Source organism: Oncorhynchus masou, chromosome 10, assembly GCF_036934945.1.
Source record: "Oncorhynchus masou masou isolate Uvic2021 chromosome 10, UVic_Omas_1.1, whole genome shotgun sequence".
Classification (NCBI taxonomy): Eukaryota; Metazoa; Chordata; class Actinopteri; order Salmoniformes; family Salmonidae; genus Oncorhynchus; species Oncorhynchus masou.
Genome location: NC_088221.1, coordinates 33,501,617 through 33,524,793, shown reverse-complemented (window position 1 = coordinate 33,524,793; position 23,177 = coordinate 33,501,617). Strand labels below are relative to the sequence as shown.

Here is a 23,177-nt window from a genome sequence, read left to right as displayed (position 1 = left end):
TTCTGTACACTACTTCATTACGCACAGACTTTTATCCACCAGTCAATTTGATGGAAACACATCTCTAGTCTGAAAATGCACATATTGTTTTAATGTAGATTTTAGAATATTTGCATGATGGAAACCTAGCTATAGTCAATTGGTAAATAAATTATGTAAATCTTCAAATAATTAAAAAGTAATATTTCCCTTAATTAAGTGTATTTAGATTTTAGTGTGGGGGGTGAAGTGAAAAAGTGAAATACAAAAACAACATCTTACATGACCATTAAACTGTAGAACCATACAACGGATATAACAAGATGGTAGTACAAACAATTCATGAAACTTTTGACTCGGAAGCTGCATTACTTTATTTAAAATACATTTAATAAGGTAATGTGGCTGAAACAATTTACCATCTAATCTCCGAGCTTTGAAGTTTAGGATGGGCGTAATACAATAAAAGAGAAATTGGCTAAATTACTGATTCTAGCATTTTATTCGTAAATGAATACCCTGATTCTGTAATTGGAGACCATTTTAGTCATGGAGGCACAGACTCAACGCACTGACTTTCTAGACAAAAGTATACAAAGGAGTTGAAAGTATACGAAGGAGTTAGTTGAGATATAAATTAATTGAGATAATACTTTTATGCAGAGATGAAATACGAATCTACAAAATAAATGAACCCGACCTTCATACACAGGTGGTTTTGGATGTAATAGGGTGGTGGTGGTGTCCAGGTTTGGAGGTGACACCGTATGCATCCATACAGTTGAAGTTAGGGTTCCCCAGTGTACTACTGTTCAAAGTCAACACTACTTCCCATTTTTGTGAGAGTGGAAAAGGTACTGGCAGTAAAAATCTTAATATATTTTTTTCTTTCTTCATAAGAGCAGTAGGTACAGGAGATACAGGAGAAAACACAGAATGCCAAAACAAGTATGCCAGTTCAGCTTGAGAAGAGGGCAGCTGGGATCGGGACATCTGTTGTTACCTGTATTCACCTGAAGGGCGGCGCTAGAGGACAGGGTGCCACTTGAGTTGACGGCACCGCACACATAGAGACCTGCGTCGGCCTCAGTGACTTTCTGTATAAACAATGCATGTTTGCCTTCTTTTTGGGACAGTTCTATGTGCTCATCATTGGTCAGTTTCTCTCCATTCTTGAACCTAAAGCAAGAAGTCAATTATCACACAATCACAACAAGAAAAACACAAATCACATTCCTATTTATCAAAGGGTGAGCTGAAGCACAATCAATCAAAACAACTAGATTATTTAAAATTAGAACGTGCCATTAATGATCAAACGTGCTATCAAAGTTGCGTTATTAAACAGGAATCCAAACAAAAGGCTAGATAAGATAAGTCAAACAACAGTAAAGGATTTTAGTCCAATAAATTCATATTATGTTATCCACAAAACATGACTTGGGATTCAGATTTAACACTACTTATGCAGTTTAGAAATCTATCTTATAATTTCTCAATGTGTCCTTTCCTCTCCACCTGAATGATCCTTTTGGAATTGATTAATAAAACATCCCCAACACATAAAGCAGTGACTGTTAATACTACTGTAACCAGGCTTTTCATGCTTATGAAGAGTAAAAATAAGACAGATTCTATTAAAATAATGAAGTTCTACTGTTCCATTTCTACTTGCACCAATCTATCTTATAATTTCTCAATGTGTCCTTTCCTCTCCACCTGAATGATCCTTTTGGAATTGATTAATAAAACATCCCCAACACATAAAGCAGTGACTGTTAATACTACTGTAACCAGGCTTTTCATGCTTATGAAGAGTAAAAATAATACAGATTCTATTAAAATAATGAAGTTCTACTGTTCCATTTCTACTTGCACCAATACTCCATCTGTGTCAGAAATGACACCTTGACCTATACCCTTTAGAGTGCACTACATCTGGCCAAAAGTAGTGTACAACATAGGGAATAGGATGCCATTTCAGATGCAGATTCTATGATAATGAATGACTAAAGTCTATGAGCTACCCACCATGTTAAAGTAGGCTCTGGAAATCCAGTGACCTCCACTTCCAGGGTCACAGGCGACCCCTCCATAACTGTGGGACTAGACAGTAGTTTGGAGAAGTGAGGAGGGCCCTGGCCTGCTAGGGTGCTCCCCATGGACCGGCTGGTACCAGGCAGCCTGATCTCTTCTCTGATGGCTGTGGGATTGCAGAGGTCTGGGTCTTGGCCCTGGTCTGTGAGTGTGACTGCTGTGGTGGTTAATGGGGAGGGGGTAGCATGCGTGTTAAGAGTGCTAGCGGTGGCAGCAGCGGGGAAGGCAGATCCTCGAACCGTCACGCTGCTTGGGTCATGCACTTTCTCCTGCGTCTCTGTGACAGAGCTCTCATGCACGGAATACACGGTCTGGTGGCACTCGTTTAGGCCTAGGGGGCCGACCGGTGAAAGATTTGGGAAGTTGGCATTTGGAAGGTTGGGGATGCCCCTGCTTTTCATAATATTGAAGAGTGTGTTTGAGACCAGGCTTGGTGCTGGGACAGTCAGGGGGCTGTGGACGAAAGAAGAGGACTCTGGTCTGAACTTGGTGTTGAGGCCCCCTGTAGGAGAGGGACAGCTTACAGTCTGCTCTCTGATCCTCTGTTGGCTCTGGCTGTTGCTGTAGTCATTATGTGTGGAGTGTAACTGGTGGCTGTACTGGTTGATGTGAATGGTGTGGGACTGGGAGCTGAGACAGAAACCATCCAGGTCCAGGTCATTCTCTGATAGGACGATGTTGGACTCTGGGGTCTCGGAAAGCGGGGGCAGGGAGATGTCGTCGGGGGAAGTGCACTCATATTCGTCGTTGGACAGGGACTCTTCTGTCATGAGGTTATGCCGCTGAAGGTTCCCCTCCGTCAGACCACCTGCTGGCGGCAGCAGAAGTGATGCATCTTGGGGGAAAGGCTCACCCTGTAAGGATTAGAAAAAATAAACAATCAGAGAGAGGTCAAAATAAAAGCATGTCACATACAGATTCCTTATGTATGGGGTCTTGGGACAGAAGACCCCAGTATTAGTGAAGTATGATAATAAGTCATGATAATACCTCAAAAACAACAAGGACTTCAGGAAATGAAAAACAACAGGGGAAACCAATTGTTTGAGGACTTAAGAAGACCAACCTGATCATTATTAGAAGTATGAAACCCAGGGAAGTTCTTCTGAGCAGGGCCCTGTCTCTCCTTCTTCTGGAACTCTCTCTGTATATCAGAGAAGCTGGGAGCCGAAGCGAAGGCAAGAGGAGGAAGAATAGTAGGAGGAGGGGTGACCAGAGACTTGATCCCTGCCTCGTTGAGCGTATGGACTTTCCTGTCTCTCTCCAGCGGTGAACAGGACAGGTTGAAGGTCTGTGTACATGAGAAAGAGGTGCTCAGCTGCTCTTTTCTCTCCATCGTCAACCTGCTGGTGATAGTCTCCACTCTGCTGGTCTCCGAGCACAACTCCCGGGTATGATACCTATAATAATTATAATAATACATGGCTTTTATAGAGCGTTTTCATGGAGCCAAAGTCTATTTATAATAGTTACAAAGAAACAGAATAAACCAAAAAAGAAAATCAACAATACAAAAAATGTAAGGGGAGAGGAATCTGTGTGTGTGTGTGTGTGTGTGTGTGTGCAGGCACGTGCACAGATAGGAGTCAACCTGTGCCCAGCACATGCCCCTTTGCTGTCCCACTCGCCACTGCCCTTTTGGGTGGTGGTATAAGTATTATATTTTTTATAAAGTTTTGTCATTGTTGCCTGCAAGTTGTGGCAACAAGTCCGCCACTCCCACATTCACACCTTGTCCGTTGGTTGTACTTGTTGGTCTGCCCTGTACAGACCTTGCGCAAGCCCGGTATCCAAACATGCATGGCTTGAGATGCAGTCAACGTTCAAGCTACCTAGTTAGTAAATATCAACAGTACTGCTACAGAATCATAACATTTGATTAACATCACCAATATTTGGTCTGGTTGACTGATACACGCAAAACAGAGGCAGAAAGAGAGTAGATAGGCTGCATCAACGACACTCGCTCCGAACCAACTCCATCCCTTCCTCAGTCGGCAGCTGCAACACAGGTAGTCTAGACCAGGGGTTCTCTTTCTTCACTCAGGCCCCCTATCCAGCATTGGAGAACATCCCACTCTCCCGCCATGTCTATTTCTATGGGCACAAGCACTGTTCATGACACAAACTGTTTACACCCTTCTTGTTGGTGGAGAGAATGTTGCAGTTCTACATATTTTGCCATGCCTAATGTTTATTCATGTGATATTTGAGTGACTCAAACATTACAACAAAATATATGGGCTACATTTTTTTTGCTGACATTGGCTAGTTAATCTGGACATTTCTTAACATTTCTGTTAAGTTATAAATAAATCTCTAAGGTATGCAATGACGGACAAGACAAGAGTAAAACTACCCAATTACGAAATTACACCTTGTGCATTATACTGTTTTCAGACATTGAATATCCCTTTGAGCATGGTAAATGTATTAATTACGTTTTGGATTGTGTATCAATAAACCCAATCACTACAAATATACAGGCGTCCTTCCTAACTCAGTTGCTGGAGAGGAAGGAAACCACTCAGGGTTTTCACCATGAGGCCAATGGTGACTTTAAAACAGTTACAGAGTTAAATGGCTGTGATAGGAGAAATCTGAGGATGGATCAACAACATTGTAGTTACTCCACGATAATAATTTAATTGACAGAGTGAAAAGAGGGAAGCCTGTACAGAATAAAAATATTCCAAAACATGTATCCTGTTTGCAGCAAGGCACTAAAGTAATATATTTTGTTGCATAAACAAATATTCCTATGCTCATGGGGATGCCCATTAACACCTTTCCCCTGAAAGGTCTGTGCACGGCCCTGTGTGTGTATGTGTGTGTGTGTGTGTGTGTGTGTGTGTGTGTGTGAGCGAGTTAGTTAGTGAGTGAGTGAGTGGAGGATGTACGTGTAGATAATGGTGGTGGTGGTTGAAGGTACCTGCTCTCTGATAACACTTTGTTGTGATGTTGTGGGTGGAGTTTATCTGGTAGTTCCTGGCTCCTTGTTTTGCGGATTTGAGGTTTCTTGCTTCTTGTGTTTTCAATTATTTTGATGGGTACCTCTTTCCCGTTCATTCCCATGGTTAGTTCGGGAGTGTGTCCAGTTTCTTTCAGCTCTGACAGCTGAAATCATACATTATAATGTCCAAAAAATAAATGGAACCCACATTTCAAACAGTATGATAAAAAACTGTGAGACTAAAAATATATATATATTTTTTGACAGATTACAGATGGTTTCAGAAGTGGGATCCAAAACCCACTGAAGCCAACAAAATGGTGTATCGTTTCCTTATCAATAAACATACCACATCAAGAGACTCCTGGGGGTACAACTCAGCTTTCTCTGTTTCTTGGTTAGATTTTTTCTCTTGTTTGTTTTCCTCTTGTATGTCATTATCCAATTCTTTTATTTCAGGCTCCTGCTTCAAAGCCTCAGTCTGAAATTAGAGAACAATCACATATTTTCAAGAGGCATTTTCGAGTAAAATATCTGAGGAAAATAACCAGGCAAAAAAGCTTTTTTCATCGTACCTGTAGTTTAGCCTCCAAATCCATCAACCCATTAGATAGTTCCTTTATCGATTCCACTATCTCATTGTGTCTGGTGACAGTTTTCTCCGTATACTTATTTCCCTCCTCAGCACCTGTACATTAAAAACCGTTCATACAGTCCTCAATGCCAGTGTCATGGGTGTGACTTCCAATAAGGACAGGGGGACATGTCCCCCCACATTTTGAAATAGCATTTTTGGTCAGCTTTATGTTGGCATACTTTTTCTTACTCCCAAAAAGCTGACCATGAGAATTCTGTCTAAAGTCAAGATGGTGGTTTATTGTTTCCTTACCATGCAGACAGACAGCCAGTTCTGTGATTTGGCTGATCCTCTCCTCTTGCTGGGGCACAGTGGGCCAAACAAACTTCTCAAACTGCTTGTATAGAATAGACACTGCTTCCCTGGTCTTACACTGGGAAGAGTACTTCCCTACTCTCACAATTGTAGCACTTGCTTCATCACACCAGAAGTTATACTGAAATTCAAAAGCAGAAAAATTTGTGAGACAATTGCAGCAGATATTAGGCGAACGAAATACGCTATATCCAATTCCTTGAATTCCTCCATTTCCTTTATGATGCTTTCTGACAAGATGGTAGTTGATTTTTTTATCCAACATTTTTTCTCCGCAATTGGCAAGTAGAGGGTAAAATATTTGTCTTATGTTTTCTCCATCCACACCTCATCCATGGCTTGCTGCAGCTTTACGCTCATGTCCAGATTCTGCTTGTACTCCTCCACAGTCTTCTGAAAGTCCCCCAGCTGTCTCTGTAGCTCATTAACAGCATCCTCTATCTCTCTGGGGCTACTGCCTATTAGATGCTTCTCCGTGCTGGAAGTCACTTTAACTGTAAATACCTGCACTCGTTTCTGCAATGTCTGGATCAAGAGAGAAAGAGGCAAACAAAATATGCATGACCTAGGAATCATTTCAAAACCATTGAACAGCAGGGAATGAGGGAAATGTGATTTTGTTGTTGTTGTAGTGGCAAACAGGGTGTGTCTCACCTGTAACCTTTCAACATAAATCTCTATCTGCTGGATTTGGTTTTTCACTGCTTTCAGGTTCCTTGACTTGTCGTTTTTCTTCATATAATTGAACTTCAAGTTGTTGAATTTCTTCTTGAGGTCCTTGAAAGACTTTCTCAGCTGAAATGAAAAGAATCATGATCTATTAATAACAAATGTTTTAAATCAGAATACAAAACATTTAAATCAGTTAAGACATAAAAGCCTCATATCATCATCATCATCATCCTGTGTTTCTTATCTGCGTTGACATGTAAACCCATTGTATTCACTCCCTTTGATACAGTTACAGAACATTGAACAAGTACCATCTAACAGCACCACCAGAGATATGAAGGAGGGGGAGGGTGGCTGGGTTAGGGTATCCTATCTTGGCAGGAAAACAGAAAAGTGTAGCAGAGCAGGGTTGGATTCAGATTCACTCAGTGTAAGGATTATTTTGGTGCATTTATTGGCTAAGACTGGAGACGTGATTTATACAGTAGGGCCATTTCTGTATCAGCCGATGGGCTTCTGCAGAGGTGTAGAGTCTCCGAATGACCAGCTCATATGTCAGACAAGGACAGCTGCAGCCGAACCAGCCTCCCTGTACATCCCATTTAGGGAACCTCGTATAACTATATCTAACTATCTTTTTCCCTAGCTGAGATGGGTACATGGGGAGTGTCTGTTTCACACACACCACACACACACACACACACACACACACACACACACACACACACACACACACACACACACACACACACACACACACACACACACACACACACACACACACACACACACACACACACACACACACACACACACACACTACCGTGGTATATGCGTCAACATCAACCCATTTTGGCAAGAGGGTCTGCTATACAAATTCATGGAAAGCGGTGTTGGGGAAATTTAGGGAACTCAGTGAGGAACACTTTATATGGCCCAGGAGGTAGATAGTAGATATAAAAAGTGATTGAGTAGGCTGCATAGATTTCATGACTAGAAGCTCAAAAGATGAAAATGCAGTAATTTTTCTTTTTGTAAATTGAAATTTGCTATTGTAAATGTTAGCAACATTTGTGGTGTCCGTGGGGGATATGGTCACTCGTGTAACCAGGAGGAGAGGCCTCATTTAACATAGTAAATTCATCAGGCTTAAGCAATGTTTCAGTCTGGCCAATCACATCAATATTATGATGAGTTAATTGACTATAACTGCCTTGGAAGTGAGGGATCTAACATTAAGTAGCCCTATTTTGAGATGTGAGATATCACAATCTCTTCAATAATGACAGGAATGGAGGAGGTCTTTAATCCAGTGAGATTGCTAAGGCGAACACCGCCATGTTCAGTTCTGCACAGATTCTCTCAGACCTGGGCCCTGACAGTAAATCTCAATAAGACAAAAATAATGGTGTTCCAAAAAATGTCCAGTTGCCAGGACCACAAATATGAATTCCATCTAGACACTGTTGCCCTAGAGCACACAAAAAACGATGCATACCTCGGCCTAAACATCAGCACCACAGGTAACTTCCACAACGCTGTGAACGAGCTGAGAGACAAGGCAAGAAGGGTCTTCTATGCCACCAAAAGGAACATACCATTTAGGATCTGGCTAAAAATACTTGAATCAGTTATAGAACCCATTGCCTTTTAAGGTCTGGGGTCTGCTCACCAACCAATAATTCACAATATGGGACAAACACCAAATTGAGACTCTGCAATGCAGAATTCTGCAAAAATATCCTCAGTGTCAAACACCAAATAATGCATTTAGAGCTGATCAAAATCCAGGAAAAAGCCATTAAATTCTACAACTACCTAAAAGGAAGTGATTCCCAAACCTTCCATAACAAAGCCATCACCTACAGAGAGATGAACCTGGAGAAGAGTCCCCTAAACAAGCTGGTTCTGGGGCTCTGTTCACAAACATAAACAGACTCTAAAAGAGCCCGAGGATAGCAACACAATTAGACCCAACCTAATCATAAGTAAACAAAAAGATAATTACTTAACACATTGGAAAGAATTAACAAAAAAAACAGAGCAAACTATAATGCTATTTGGCCCTAAGCAGAATACCTGACCACTGTGACTGACCCAAACTTAAGGAAAGCTTTGACTATGTACAGACTCAGTGAGCATAGCCTTGCTATTGAGGAAGGCCACCGTAGGCAGACCTGGCTCTCAAGAGAAAGACAGGCTACGTGCACACTGCCCACAAAATGAGGTGTATGACCATAGAGACACATATATCCCTTAGATTACAAACATCCACAAATAACTTGAAAACAAACCAAATTTTGATAAACTCCCTTATCTACAGGGTGAAATACCACAGTGTGCCATCAAAGCAGCAATATTTGTGACCTGTTGCCACAAGGAAAGGGCAACCAGTGAAGAACAAACACCATTGTAAATACAACCCATATTTATTATCCCTTGTGTACTTTAACAATTTGCATATAATATGACATTTGAAATGTCTAATATTTTTTTAACTTTTGTGAGTGGAATGTTTACTTTTAATTTTTATTGTTTATTATCTACTTCACTTGCTTTGGCAATGTTAACATGTGTTTTCCATGCCAATGAAGCCCTTAAAGTTAATTTTGAGAGAGAGAGAGAAACAAGAAGGAAACATTAAGTTCAAGTTTGTTTGATGTCGCAAAGCAATTACTGTATAGCTACTGAGCCAGATGCTACGGAGACCTAACTGAGACCTGACCTACTGATAACTTAATAGAACCAAAGTAAATAAGAGAGAACTATAAACATACCCATTAAGAAATACTATTTTGAGATTACAGATGACAAAGATTCCCATGTATATGTTACGTTCCCCAGTTACTGTGTTGTAGTTTGTATTTGAGTGTGTTTCAGGAGATGGCTTCCTGAAATCCCCCAAGCAGCTGATTGGTCGACTCCACGGCTAATTGGATCTGACCCCGCCCCCTCGTCAAGTTACAGCTGTATCCCATTAGACTCCTTCTCCAGTTATAAAAGCCAGTATCATGTTGTTCAGGAGACAGATCATTGCTGGGAGGTCATTGAAGAAAGATGATTGCTGGGGTCTCCTGGGTGGCGCAGTGGGTAAGGGAGCTATACTGCAGCGCCAGCTGTGCCATCAGAGACTCTGGGTTTGTGCCCAGGCTCTGTCATAACCGGCCGCGACCGAGAGGTCCGTGGGGCGATGCACAATTGGCCTAGTGTCATCCGGGTTAGGGAAGGCTTGGTCGGTAGGGATGTCTTTGTCTCATCGCGCACCAGCGACTCCTGTGGCGGGTCAGGCGCAGTTCGCGCTAACCAAGGTTGCCAGGTGCATGGTGTTTCCTCTGACACATTGGTGCGGCTGGCTTCCGGGTTGGATGCGCGCTGTGTAAAGAAGCAGTGCGGCTTGGTTGGGTTGTGTATCAGAGGACGCATGACTTTCAACCTTCGTCTCTCCCGAGCCCGTACAGGAGTTGTAGCGATGGGACAAGATAGTAGCTACTAAAACAATTGGATACCATGAAATTGGGGAGAAAAGGGGTAAAATTCAAAAAAAAAAAGATTAAAAGATTTTTTGAAAAGAAAAAAAGAAAGATGATTGCTGAGAGAGGAGGTTAGAACATATGTTGGTTGTTTCTCAGGCAGATGGTTAGTTGTAGATGGGAACAACTTGGGTATGTTCTGTGTAGGTTTGTTGCTCAGTCAGAGCCTATTTGATGACATGTGTTTCTCAGTGTGTTGGAAATTGTTAATATTCTGTTTCATTTGTTTCCAGGGGGTAAGGGGAAGGCACCTAGGGAGTGCTTAGGCAAGAGGCCCATGGGCATACATATACCCAAAGTATATTCACTGTCTAGGCACACTAGGTAAGACCTGGGCAGACCACCCCCTGTATTTTGGTTAGGGCACCAGGTGGTGCTAAATTAGGTAAATAGTGGGTAGGCAGGTAAGATAGGAGAGGGGGTTTGATATTTATTTTCTTTGCTTTAGTTCCGTCCAGCCCCTTTTCCCCATATTACCGTGTGAAGGAATAAATTCCTAGTAAACGGTGAATTCTCTGCCTTTTTTCATCCTTACTCACACCTACAGTCCATACCTCTTTCGCTTCACGGAGAGTTGAGTTGTAGCAGGGTGTTGCGTAACAGCATGATAGAAATATACTGTATGTGATCGTAAGTTATAAGCAAGGTTTGAAATGATACATTTGTCAAATATTACATGTTTGGGCATCTTGCGGTCAATTTGCAGTCTAGAATTTATGCTCCGGCCCCCTGACCATCCGCTTAAGAAAAAAATGGCCCTAGTTTGCAGAACCAGAGCAGTATGGCCCTTGAGGGAAGTAGGCCTAGCCTAGGCTGTGCTACTGTATATTGAGGGTACGGTCTGAGAGCTTGATCGGCTTTAAATTGAGTCTCACCCCAGCTGATGGGCAGCAGCAACTGCTCCTGCTAATAAAATACCATGTCTACTCATCCATATTTATAAAAGGCTTTTGGCTAGTCAAAATGACATCTAAAGTTTACATTTTTTGCCTTTTAGCTAAGCCTAACCCTTTTCCTAACCTGCTGCGTTAGTTCTCTTAACCTGCTACAAAAGGTCAATCCTGGTAAATTCTGATAAGCTATATCCCATCTGTCTATTTCATGGCACAGCAAAGAGAGAAAGTCCCTCCTTTCAATTTCTAAGCTAAATTTCTTTCAATTTCATACCATTACAGCTTAATACTTATGTTATTAATATGAAATACTTAGTCGTTACTAATGTATCTTTATTCATGCACAAAAACATTATTGTAGAGTGGTCTGTACGATTACATAAGACATGATCGGAGTTTATTCCATGTCAATGCAGGAAGTAAACAGAAATTCCTATGCTATTTAATAAGGCAATTGACATTGGAATTTCAATTTACTGTACTTCCTGATTTTAAATGGAATTAACACCAACTTTTAAATATAGTGCATTCGGAAAGTATTCAGACCCCTTGACCTTTTCCACATTTTGTTACATTACAGCCTTATTCTAAAAAGTATTGAATACATGTTTCTCCTCATCAATCTATGCAAAGTGTAGACAAAGCGAAAACAGGTTTTTTACATACGTTTTCAGACCCTTTGCTATGAGACTCAAAATTGAGCTCAGGTGCATCCTGTTTCCATTAATCATCCTGGAGATGTTTCTACAACTTGATTGGAGTCCACCTGTGATAAATTAAATTGATTGGACATGCTTTGGAAAGAAATACACCTGTCTAGTTAAGGTCCCACAGTTGACAGTGCACGTCGGAGCAAAAAAACAAGCCATGAGGTTGAAGGAATTGTCCATAGTGCTCCGAGATAGGATTGTGTTGAGGCACAGATCTGGGGAAGGGTACAACAAAATGTCTGCAGCATTGAAGGTCCCCAAGATCACAGTGGCCTCCATTCTTAAATGGAAGAAGTTTGGAACCACGCAAGAAGCCTGGCCAAACTGAGCAATCGGGGGAGAAAGGTCTTGGTCAGGGAGGTGACCAAGAACACGATGGTCACTCTTACAGAGCTCCAGAGTTCCTTTGTGTAGATGGGAGAACCTTCCAGAAGGACAACCATCTCTGCAGAACTCCACCAATCAGGCCTTCATGGCCAGACAGAAGCCACTCCTCAGTAAAAGGCACATGACTGCACGCTTGGAGTTTGCCAAAAAGCACCTTAAGGACTCTCAGGCCATGAGAAACAAGATTTTCTGGTCTGATGAAATCAAGATTGAACTCTTCGGCCTTAATGCCAAGAGTCACGTCTGGAGGAAATCCATCCCTACGGTGAAGCATGGCGGTTGCAGCTTCATGCTATGGGGATGTTTTTCAGAGGCAGGGACAGGGAGACAAGTCAGGATGGAGGGAGCAAAGTACAGAGATATCCTTGATGGAAACCTGCTCCAGAGCGGTCAGGAGCTCAGACTTTGGTGAATGTCCAGCTTCCAACAGGACAGCGACATTAAGCACACAGCCAAGACAACGCAGGAGTGGCTTTGGGACAAGTGTCTGAATGTCCTTGAGTGGCCCAGCCAGAGCCCGAACTTGAACCCATTCGAACAGACCTGAAAATAGCTGTGCAGTGATGCTCCCCGTCAAACCTGACAGAGCTTGTGAAGATCTGCAGAGAAGAATGTGAGAAACTCCCCAAATACAGGTGTGCCAAGCTTGTAGTGTCACACCAAAGAAGACTTGAGGCTGTAATCACTGCTGAAGGTGCTTCAACAAAGTACAGAGTAAAGGGTCTGGGTTTACTTATGGAAATGTGATATTGAAATGTGATATAATTTTGTTTTTTTTGCAAACAAAAATCTGTTTTTGCTTTGTCATTATGGGATATTGTGTGTAGATTAATGAGGGGAAAAAACTATATAATCCATTTTAGAATAAGGTTGTAATGTAATAAAATGTTGAAAAAGTCAAGGGGTCTGAATACTTTCCCGAATGCACTGAAAGAGTACACCCCTGCAGCAGTGTCTGGTAAAAGTCTAGGTATGCTCAGCCAACTGTATGGTGTCCGTAGCATAGTGAGAACAGAGACGTATGTCAACCTGTATCACATGTATTCCAAGTAATGGTCCAAGCAAGGTGATATATTCATGACATATTTAGGGCCCCTCTACATTCTCTCAGGAGGCTACAGCGGCTCCCTCTGCTGGCCAGATGAAATAACCTAACCAGAAAATAATAATTATGCACTCATCTACTGTGTTATACAGTAGATGGAGCCTTGCTAGGGTATGTATAAACAAGCAGTGTGAGGTAACAGAAACACCGTAATGAAAACAACATTCTGATGGCAGTTATTAACAATGAAAACTGATAGAATGGTGAATTAATAAGAAATGGACCAAAAAAATTATATTAAAACAGAGCATCTCAAGTTGTATCAACACTTACATACTGACAACATCATCCACTAGATGGAGGTAGAGGACAAACATCTTGGCTGTGCCATAAAGGGTGTGTTGGAGTAAAAATAGAGTAGCATGAATAGATTTGGAACAGGAAACATGTTCACTGATAAAGACGTGTGCAAACTTTAGATTAGTACCACCCACAGGCCTACATATGACATGCAGATATAATCATTATTAGGCCTAGGGAATTCCTAATAAGTAGGGGATGAGGCCCTGGTATTGAGGCCTCTTATTTGGGTTTCCCTTCCACAGTTGATAGGAGAGGAATCTGCTCTCTTGACTGGAGTAACGTGAGACAAATGGATGGAGGGGGAAGGAAAAAGAGAGGGAGGAGGAGAGAGGGAGGGAATGTCACTTTGAATATAGACCCTCTAGAGACAAGGATCACCGTCCTGAAAGCCCCAATCTTGAGCTCTTGATCTGGGGCCTAGGTTAGATCAATTGAGCTCTTGATATGGGTTAGATCAATTGAGCTGCTCTTGATCTGAGTTCTGTGTTAGAAAAATTGAGCTCTTGATCTGGGACCTGGGTTAGATACATTGAGCTCTTGATCTGGGGCCTGGGTTAGATACATTGAGCTCTTGATCTGGGGCCTGGGTTAGATTCATTGAGCTCTTGATCTGGGGCCTGGGTTAGATTCATTGAGCTCTTGATCTGGGGCCTGGGTTAGATTCATTGAGCTCTTGATCTGGGGCCTGGGTTAGATTCATTGAGCTCTTGATCTGGGGCCTGGGTTAGATTCATTGAGCTCTTGATCTGGGGCCTGGGTTAGATTCATTGAGCTCTTGGTCTGGGGCCTGGGTTAGATAAATTGGGGTGCATAACCCTGTTCCTGGAGCACTACCATCCTGTAGGTTCACTCCAACCATAATCTAGCACACCTGATAATAATAATTAGCTGGTTGAATCAGATTACCTAAACTCGGGTTGGAGCAAAAACCTACAGGAGGCTAGCTCTCCAGGAACAGGGTTGGAGTTAAAACCTACAGGAGGGTAGCTCTCCAGGAACAGGGTTGGATAGCCCTGACCCACACTAATAGACTAATTGAGATAAAGCCAAAGGGTTGTTTGTTTCACTGTTTATTTCACTGAAGAAGTGCGTCTGTGCGTGTGTGTGTGTGTGTGTGTGTGTGTGTGTGTGTGAGAGAGAGGTTTCACCTCAGTGATCTCCTCCTTGAAGACACAGTAGTACACGTTGCTAGTGAGGCTCTCTTCACACCTGTTGGCTTCAACACTCCAGTTAACACATCTTCTCTCCAGTCTCTCCAGACGCTCCTGCAGACGCTGTACAGAGAAACCTGAGTCATGCTGGGACGGCAGGAAAGATAATTATTTTATTATTAGATAATGATCAGTAAATGTAACAATCTTCAAAAGTACACTAATATTGATTATTTAGCATATCATTAGTATGGATTGTCCCTGGGAAAAAAAAACTATTAAAGGAAAGATTTAAATGAAAAAATAAAAATAAACACTCAAGACAAACAGCGGTGAATGACCAGGTGTTGCCTTGCAGTCTCACCGACAGTGTTACAGAGAGATAGTCAGCTATACAGGTGTCTGACGTGGCTGTGTGTGTCTTCTCACCAACTGTTGTACAGTGTTGCTGATATCTCCTCCCAGAGAGATAGTCAGCTTGTACAGGTGTCTGACGTGGCTGTGTGTGTCTTCTCACCAACTGTTGTACAGTGTTGCTGATATCTCCTCTCGGAGAGATAGTCAGCTTGTACAGGTGTCTGATGTGGCTGTGTGTGTCTTCTCACCAACTGTTGTACAGTGTTGCTGATATCTCCTCCCAGAGAGATAGCCAGCTTGTGCAGGTGTCTGACGTGGCTGTGTGTCTTCTCACCAACTGTTGTACAGTGTTGCTGATATCTCCTCCCAGACAGATAGCCAGCATGTACAGGTGTCTGACGTGGCTGTGTGTGTCTTCTCACCAACTGTTGTACAGTGTTGCTGGTATCTCCTCCCAGAGAGATAGCCAGCTTGTACAGGTGTCTGACGTGGCTGTGTGTGTCTTCTCACCAACTGTTGTACAGTGTTGCTGATATCTCCTCTCGGAGAGATAGCCAGCTTGTACAGGTGTCTGACGTGGCTGTGTGTGTCTTCTCACCAACTGTTGTACAGTGTTGCTGATATCTCCTCCCGGAGAGATAGCCAGCTTGTACTGGTGTCTGACGTGGCTGTGTGTGTCTTCTCACCAACTGTTGTACAGTGTTGCTGATATCTCCTCTCGGAGAGATAGTCAGCGTGTACAGGTGTCTGACGTGGCTGTGTGTGTCTTCTCACCAACTGTTGTACAGTGTTGCCGATATCTCCTCTCGGAGAGATAGTCAGCTTGTACAGGTGTCTGACGTGGCTGTGTGTGTCTTCTCACCAACTGTTGTACAGTGTTGCTGATATCTCCTCTCGGAGAGATAGCCAGCTTGTACAGGTGTCTGACGTGGCTGTGTGTGTCTTCTCACCAACTGTTGTACAGTGTTGCTGGTATCTCTTCCCAGAGAGATAGCCAGCTTGTACAGGTGTCTGACGTGGCTGTGTGTGTCTTCTCACCAACTGTTGTACAGTGTTGCTGATATCTCCTCCCAGAGAGATAGCCAGCTTGTGCAGGTGTCTGACGTGGCTGTGTGTGTCTTCTCACCAACTGTTGTACAGTGTTGCTGATATCTCCTCCCGGAGAGATAGCCAGCTTGTACTGGTGTCTGAAGTGGCTGTGTGTGTCTTCTCACCAACTGTTGTACAGTGTTGCTGATATCTCCTCTCGGAGAGATAGCCAGCTTGTACAGGTGTCTGACGTGGCTGTGTGTGTCTTCTCACCAACTGTTGTACAGTGTTGCTGATATCTCCTCCCGGAGAGATAGCCAGCTTGTACTGGTGTCTGACGTGGCTTTGTGTGTCTTCTCACCAACTGTTGTACAGTGTTGCTGATATCTCCTCCCGGAGAGATAGCCAGCTTGTACTGGTGTCTGACGTGGCTGTGTGTGTCTTCTCACCAACTGTTGTACAGTGTTGCTGATATCTCCTCTCGGAGAGATAGTCAGCGTGTACAGGTGTCTGACGTGGCTGTGTGTGTCTTCTCACCAACTGTTGTACAGTGTTGCTGATATCTCCTCTCGGAGAGATAGTCAGCTTGTACAGGTGTCTGACGTGGCTGTGTGTGTCTTCTCACCAACTGTTGTACAGTGTTGCTGATATCTCCTCTCGGAGAGATAGCCAGCTTGTACAGGTGTCTGACGTGGCTGTGTGTGTCTTCTCACCAACTGTTGTACAGTGTTGCTGATATCTCCTCCCGGAGAGATAGCCAGCTTGTACTGGTGTCTGACGTGGCTGTGTGTGTCTTCTCACCAACTGTTGTACAGTGTTGCTGATATCTCCTCCCAGAGAGATAGCCAGCTTGTACAGGTGTCTGATGTGACTCTGTCTGTCCTGATGTTGGATCAGCTGGATCTTAGCCTGGCTTGTCTCGCTGAACCCCGTCACAGGCTCCAACATTGACAGCTTATCCAACTGGGGACAAAACAATGAACCAATTAGGAGGCTGTTTATTTGTTTCTCTGATCAGAATCTATGTGTGTTTAATGATATTTGTATATCACCAGCTGTTAAATAATTGATTTTATAATTAAAAAATAAATAATTCATATTCTGTTAGTGTTTTCTGCGGTATCTTTTCTGGGAAACCTGCAAAGCATGCAACATATCAATCTATTATGGTACATTTCTGTCTAAAACGGTCCACAAGGTATCTCCAGGGCCTCTCTTAACTGATCCTGTGTTCTTTGGTGTCTACAGAAAAGCTAGATAGGTAAGTAACTCTCTGATAGTTACAGTATTTATGTGACATTTCAAGCTGAACATGTCTGTGAAGGGCAGGTTAGCTTTGAGCTATCCTAAACTGATCCCATGTGTTCTCTCAAACACACAGCAAATGTAGTTTTCAATGACAGACCCAGATACAATGACTCTGAAGAGACAACAGCAAAGATAACACCCTCCCTGATACAGTATGTAAGACTATGAGTGCTTCCCAAATTTCACCCTATTCCCTAAATAATGCACCTTATTAGTCCTGTTCAAAAGTAGTGCACTATTCCTTAGGGAATAGGGTTGTACCCAACAGGGTGGTAGCGCACCCTTAGACGGTGTGTTGTTACCTCATCATAGAGCTGGTGGAACTTCACGGCCATGTTGAGGACAGACTCGTACTCTTTGATTTTATCTTTCACTCTCTGATGAAGGTGAAGCATCTCTGTGACTTTCTCATTCTTCTCTTTTATTGTAATTCCTTTCAGTGCCAACAGTTCTGATGTCTTCACCATGTATTCTACCCCTGCATTCAACTGCTACAGGGGACACACAGGAAATAGAGATACAGTAGAATAATAATACATATTTACCTATAGGATATCACATAATGGACCAGAACACAAATGTAGGCATAGTGTCATGCTACTTAGAGACACTGTAAAGATACTGTATACATATGGTAAAGTGTATACTAACTAACTACTAACATAGACTATTGGTACTATTGTAAAAGTATTAAACATTGGGTTTCTGTAAAAAATATTATACATAATAATGCTATGATTTCTTCTACCTACTATTTATGACAGGCCAATAGGCTATAGTTCTTACCAGGAAGTGGGGCTTAGCTAGGTTAAAGTTCTCCAGTAGCTTGGACACAGTCTGAAGATCACTTCCCAGATCAACTTTAGAGGTTGGGACAAGAACCTCCTCCACACTATTTAGGTCATGAACAGTCTGTAAAAAAAAAACTAAATTAAAAAAAGAAAACAGGGAGGTTCTTGACACTAAATGAGATTGCATTTATGATCAATTGAGAATAAATTGGTTGTGATTCAGGAATTTGTAATGGATATATACTGAACAAAAATATAAATGCAGCATGCAACAATTTCAATGATTTTACTGTTACAGTTCATACAAGGAAATCAGTCAATTGAAATAAATTCTTTAAGTCCTAATCTATGGATTTCACATGACTGGGCAGGGGCGCCTCCACGGGTGGGCCTGGGAGGGCATAGGACACTCACTGTGTAGCCAGGCCCAGTCAATCAGAATTTGTTTTTCCCCACAAATGGGCTTTATTTCAGACAGAAATACTCCTCATTTTCATTCGCTGTCCGGGTGGATGGTCTCGGGAAGATCCCACAGGGGAAGAAGCTTGATGTGGAGGTCTTGGACTGGCGTGGTTACACGTGGTCTGCGGTTGTGAGACCAGTTGGACACACTGCCAAATTCTCTAAAACGACGTTGGAGGCGGCTTATGGTAGAGAAATTAACATTCACTTCTCTGGCAACAGCTCTGGTGGACATTCCTGCAGTCAGCATGCCAATTGCACTCTCCCTCAAAACTTGAGACATCTGTGACATTGTTTTGTGTGACAAAACTGCACATTTTAGAGTGGCCTTTTATTGTCCCCAGCACAAAGTGCACCTGTGTCACACCTGTCAGGTGGATGGATTATCTTGGAAAAGGAGAAATGCTCAATAACAGGGATGTAAACAAATTTGTGCGCAACATTTGAGAGACATTTTGTATGTATGGAAAATGTCTGGGATCTTGTATTTCAGCTCATGAAAAATGGGACCAACACTTTACATTTTGAGTGTATATTTTTGTTCAGTATACATTGCATACTTATTTTTATGTACCTTTTCCAGTTGTTCTTTGTATTTCTTCCACTGTTTCTTGACAGACTTCACCTGACTGACGTGGAGCTGCCAGGAGGTCCAGAGGTCTGACAGATCCACCTTCTTCTTGTTCAGCTCCTCCATGGTCTTCTCCACCACACCGATGGCTGCCCTCACATTCAGGTTCAGGTTCTCACTCACCTGAAGATGTCAACATAAAGAATCCATTGTTATCAGGTACCGGATCTTATCTGTATCCTACAGCCCTTACGAAGGGCTCCTGGATGTGGGTGGAAGTTATTTTTCCAAAGCAAGACATAATAACCATGCTAACCATACTTATAATGAAATGCAATAATCAATGGTTGTAAGGCTTGTCTAATTTAGGCATGACCTCTGTTTTATCGTTATTTAGTTTTAATAAGCAATAACTTTTTTAAACTAAATGTCAACAAAACAGATATCATGCTCATGGGCCCCATCTCCCTCATCAAGAAACTGGGTCAACTCAACATGACAATCGACGTCTGCACCATCCACTCCCAACTCCACAGTCAGGAACTGGATGTTACATTTGACCCCCACTCTGTCAAATGGACACAAAATCCAAAACATCACAAAGTCAGCCTTCTTCCACCTAAAAAAGATCTCACGACTCAGACCCTCTCTAACTAACTCCACTGCTGAAACCCTGTTTAGTTCACTGCATTAGTCTGTCATTATGTTTAGTGATGTCCATGGTTATTCTATCCTTATGTTTCAGGGAGGCAGGGTCGCCTAGTGGTTAGAGCGTTGGACTAGTAATCGGAAGGTTGCAAGTTCAAACCCCAGAGTTGACAAGGTACAAATCTGTCGTTCTGTCCCTGAACAGGCAGTTAGCCCACTGTTCCTAAGCTGTCATTGAAAATAAGAATTTGTTCATAACTGACTTGCCTAGTAAAATAAATAATACAAATATTTGGTGTACTTTTTATATACTTTACTTACTTATTTAAATGTGTGATATTGTTGCTTTTTATCCTGCTGATTATCTTGTAAAGTGATTTGGGGTGTCTTGAAAAGCGCTTAAAATAAAATGTATTATTATTATGTGCAGGCAGAAAAGCAATGGCTTATAGGAAGGCTCAACGTTAGCAATGTTAACCTGGATAACAGTGCATGGAGGGGTTGAGGTTTAATAATGTCTCTCACCATGTTTGAGAAGTTGATGTAGTTGTTTCCCAGGTCCAGCATGGTGAGGAAGCGTTCCAACATGGACTGCCACTTAGCGTCAGCTATCTCCTTAGAAGTGACTAAACTCTCCTCATTCTCCTCCTCCTCTTGCTTCCTGTTATAGCTTTCATGTAGACTCTGCATCTGTTCCTCCACCTGAACAAACATAGGAGTCACACATTTCAGAATATTACATTTCAGCAGTGTTGTGGAGTAGTGAACTACAAGTAGTTCAACTAGTAATTTAACTACTTTTTGCAGAAGCTTGGTGGTAGTTGAACTAAATTCAAATCTAGGTAGTGTTTTCAGTAGTTCATTATTTTTTTTGCCATGTAGTTGTGCAGCTAACTACTGGAACTCAACATTACTCTTCTTGCAAAAGGAAATTAAAATATGGGTAAAGAAAGTAATCGTTTACTTTCTTTTACGGCATCCGACCTGCCTGATTCTCACTTGAAACATTGTTTTTGTGTTTAATAGGCTAAATTACACATTTTGTTAACATATGATCCCAAAGTGATCTGTTCTTGCAATTTGTCATCTATGACATTTGAGATTTACATATGATAGTTTTTCATTAAGTAGTTTGAACTATATTTTTCTTATTAAGAGTAACTTTAGCCGAGCTTAACTTCTTCTAGGGTTAAGTAACTGGCAGCTCGGTAAATTATATTTTCAGAGTGGCTTCCCCAACATTGCATTTCAGATTGATTTCCATTTTGTTTATTGACACATTTCAGTTAAATCACCTGTGCTTTCAACATAATATGAATGAAATACATAAAAGTTTAATGTACACTACATAACTATGTAACAATATTTAGTCAGACACCACTCTACCAAACTATACAGATATTTAACAAACATATCCTTCCTAAGTTTCATGAAATGATAAGAGAAAATAACCTCCTCTGCTATTCGCAAGAAGCCCACGTATGGTTGGATATTCTCGATGCGAGATGTGATGTTCCTGGTGACTGTCTTCAGCTCCTCCTCTAGAAGTGATGCTTTGTTGGAAAACTCAGCGGCTTCAGGATACCCCAGTGTTCTCAGTTCCTTTATCAGCTCTGTCATGGCCTCTGCCTCACTGGCTGTTTGCTGAAAAACAAATGGCCCGGGTTGAGAAAACACATACTCTATATATACACAAAAGTATGTAGACACCACTTTAAATTTGTGAGCAGCCGCACTTAAGTCTAAGATCACCATGCACAATGCCAAGTGTCGGCTGGAGTTATGTAAAGCTCGCCGCCATTGGACTCTGGAGCAGTGGAAACGTGTTCTCTGGAGTGATAAATCACACTTCACCATTTGGCAGTCTGACGGATGAATTTGAGTTGGGCGGATGCCAAAAGAATGCTACCTGCCCAAATGCATAGTGCCAACTGTAAAGTTTGGTGGAGGAGGAATAATGTTCTGGGGCTATTTTTCATGGTTCGGGCTAGGCCCCTTAGCTCCAGTGAAGGGACATCTTAACACTACAGCATACAATTACATTCTAGATGATTATTTACTTCCAACTTTGTGGTTAACAGTTTGGGGAAGGCCTTTTCCTGTCTCAGCATGACAATGCCCCCGTGCACAAAGCGAGGTCCATACAGAAATGGTTTGTTGAGATCGGTATGGAAGAACTTGACTGGCCTGCACAAAGCTCTGACCTCAACCCCATCGAACATCTTTGGGATGAATTGGAATGCCTACTGCGAGCCAGGCCTAATCGCCGAACATCAGTGCTTGACCTCACTAATGCTTGTGGCTGATCGGAAGCAAGTCCCCGCAGCAATGTTCCAAGATCTAGTTGAAAGCCTTCCCAGAAGTGGAGTGGAGGCTGTTATAGCAGCAAAGGGGGGACCAACACCATAATAATGCCCATGATTTTTGAATGAGATGTTCCACTAGCAGGTGTCCACATACTTTTGGTCATGTAGTGTGTATACTTCAGTACAGTGCAAGACAGGGTTAGGTCTATTTGAAAACAACATTCAGGAAGTAAACTGAGATTCCTGAAATGAAAGTGACCCAACCTTTGTATAAGAGCTGGGTAAACAAACAAAGGGGTCATACATTTGAATAAGGTTGAGTAAGTCTACAGGTGATATTCCTGACTCTACCTGTGTCTGTGAGGAGAGTTCCAGGTGTTTGTTGAGCATGTCTTCAGACTGAGAGAGCAGGGAGCCTGGCTCAGTGTTGTTGGAGAGGACACAGTTGCTGTTCTTTAACCACACCGAGATCTGGGACAGAAACACATGACTTTTACTTTACTTTATTAGTTCCACAATTCAGTCAAATGCAGTCAACTGAAATACATGGACATTTACACACACGTGAAAGTATTAGCAGTTGATCGTAGACTGTCAACTAGCCTTACTACACGTGTGAGAATGGGCTGTAATCTGACTTTAGATATGTTTAACTGGTCCTTTGTAGCTCAGTTGGTAAAGCATGGTGCTTGTTAACACCAGGGTAGTGGGTTCAATTCCTGGGACCATCCATGTGTAAAATGTATGCACGCATGACTATAAGTTACTTTGGATGAATGTGCCTGTTAAATGTAATATACTGCTTTTATGCACCTTATATTATTCAAAAGTCTAAATTTGCACATGCTTACCTCAACTCTGAATCTAGCCCAGTGAGACATATTAAGAAGCCCTATTCATTTAATAGCATCTCTGTGGGCCTAATACTACAGATTTGGTGTTTTACTTTTAAAATGTATTAGGCAAACCTTTT

General features: G+C 42.2%; 1 protein-coding gene across 1 annotated transcript in view; it reads right to left on the bottom strand.

Moving 5' to 3' along the window:
* Positions 1-335: 335 nt before the first annotated feature.
* Positions 336-23,177, bottom strand: part of LOC135547558 (coiled-coil domain-containing protein 141-like) — a 39,350-nt gene continuing 16,508 nt past the window's right edge. Inside the window, exons 10-26 of the mRNA XM_064976667.1 lie at positions 22,556-22,675; positions 21,351-21,542; positions 20,424-20,600; positions 19,254-19,433; positions 18,213-18,338; positions 17,729-17,917; positions 16,920-17,081; positions 14,730-14,879; positions 6,636-6,776; positions 6,309-6,506; positions 5,919-6,102; positions 5,605-5,717; positions 5,379-5,510; positions 5,009-5,193; positions 3,143-3,476; positions 2,011-2,930; positions 336-1,158 (exon numbers count right to left, since the gene is read on the bottom strand). Of these exons, the coding sequence (XP_064832739.1) occupies positions 873-1,158; positions 2,011-2,930; positions 3,143-3,476; positions 5,009-5,193; positions 5,379-5,510; positions 5,605-5,717; positions 5,919-6,102; positions 6,309-6,506; positions 6,636-6,776; positions 14,730-14,879; positions 16,920-17,081; positions 17,729-17,917; positions 18,213-18,338; positions 19,254-19,433; positions 20,424-20,600; positions 21,351-21,542; positions 22,556-22,675 (3,789 nt within the window). The 3' untranslated portion in view covers positions 336-872. The remainder of the gene's footprint in view (positions 1,159-2,010; positions 2,931-3,142; positions 3,477-5,008; positions 5,194-5,378; positions 5,511-5,604; positions 5,718-5,918; positions 6,103-6,308; positions 6,507-6,635; positions 6,777-14,729; positions 14,880-16,919; positions 17,082-17,728; positions 17,918-18,212; positions 18,339-19,253; positions 19,434-20,423; positions 20,601-21,350; positions 21,543-22,555; positions 22,676-23,177) is intronic.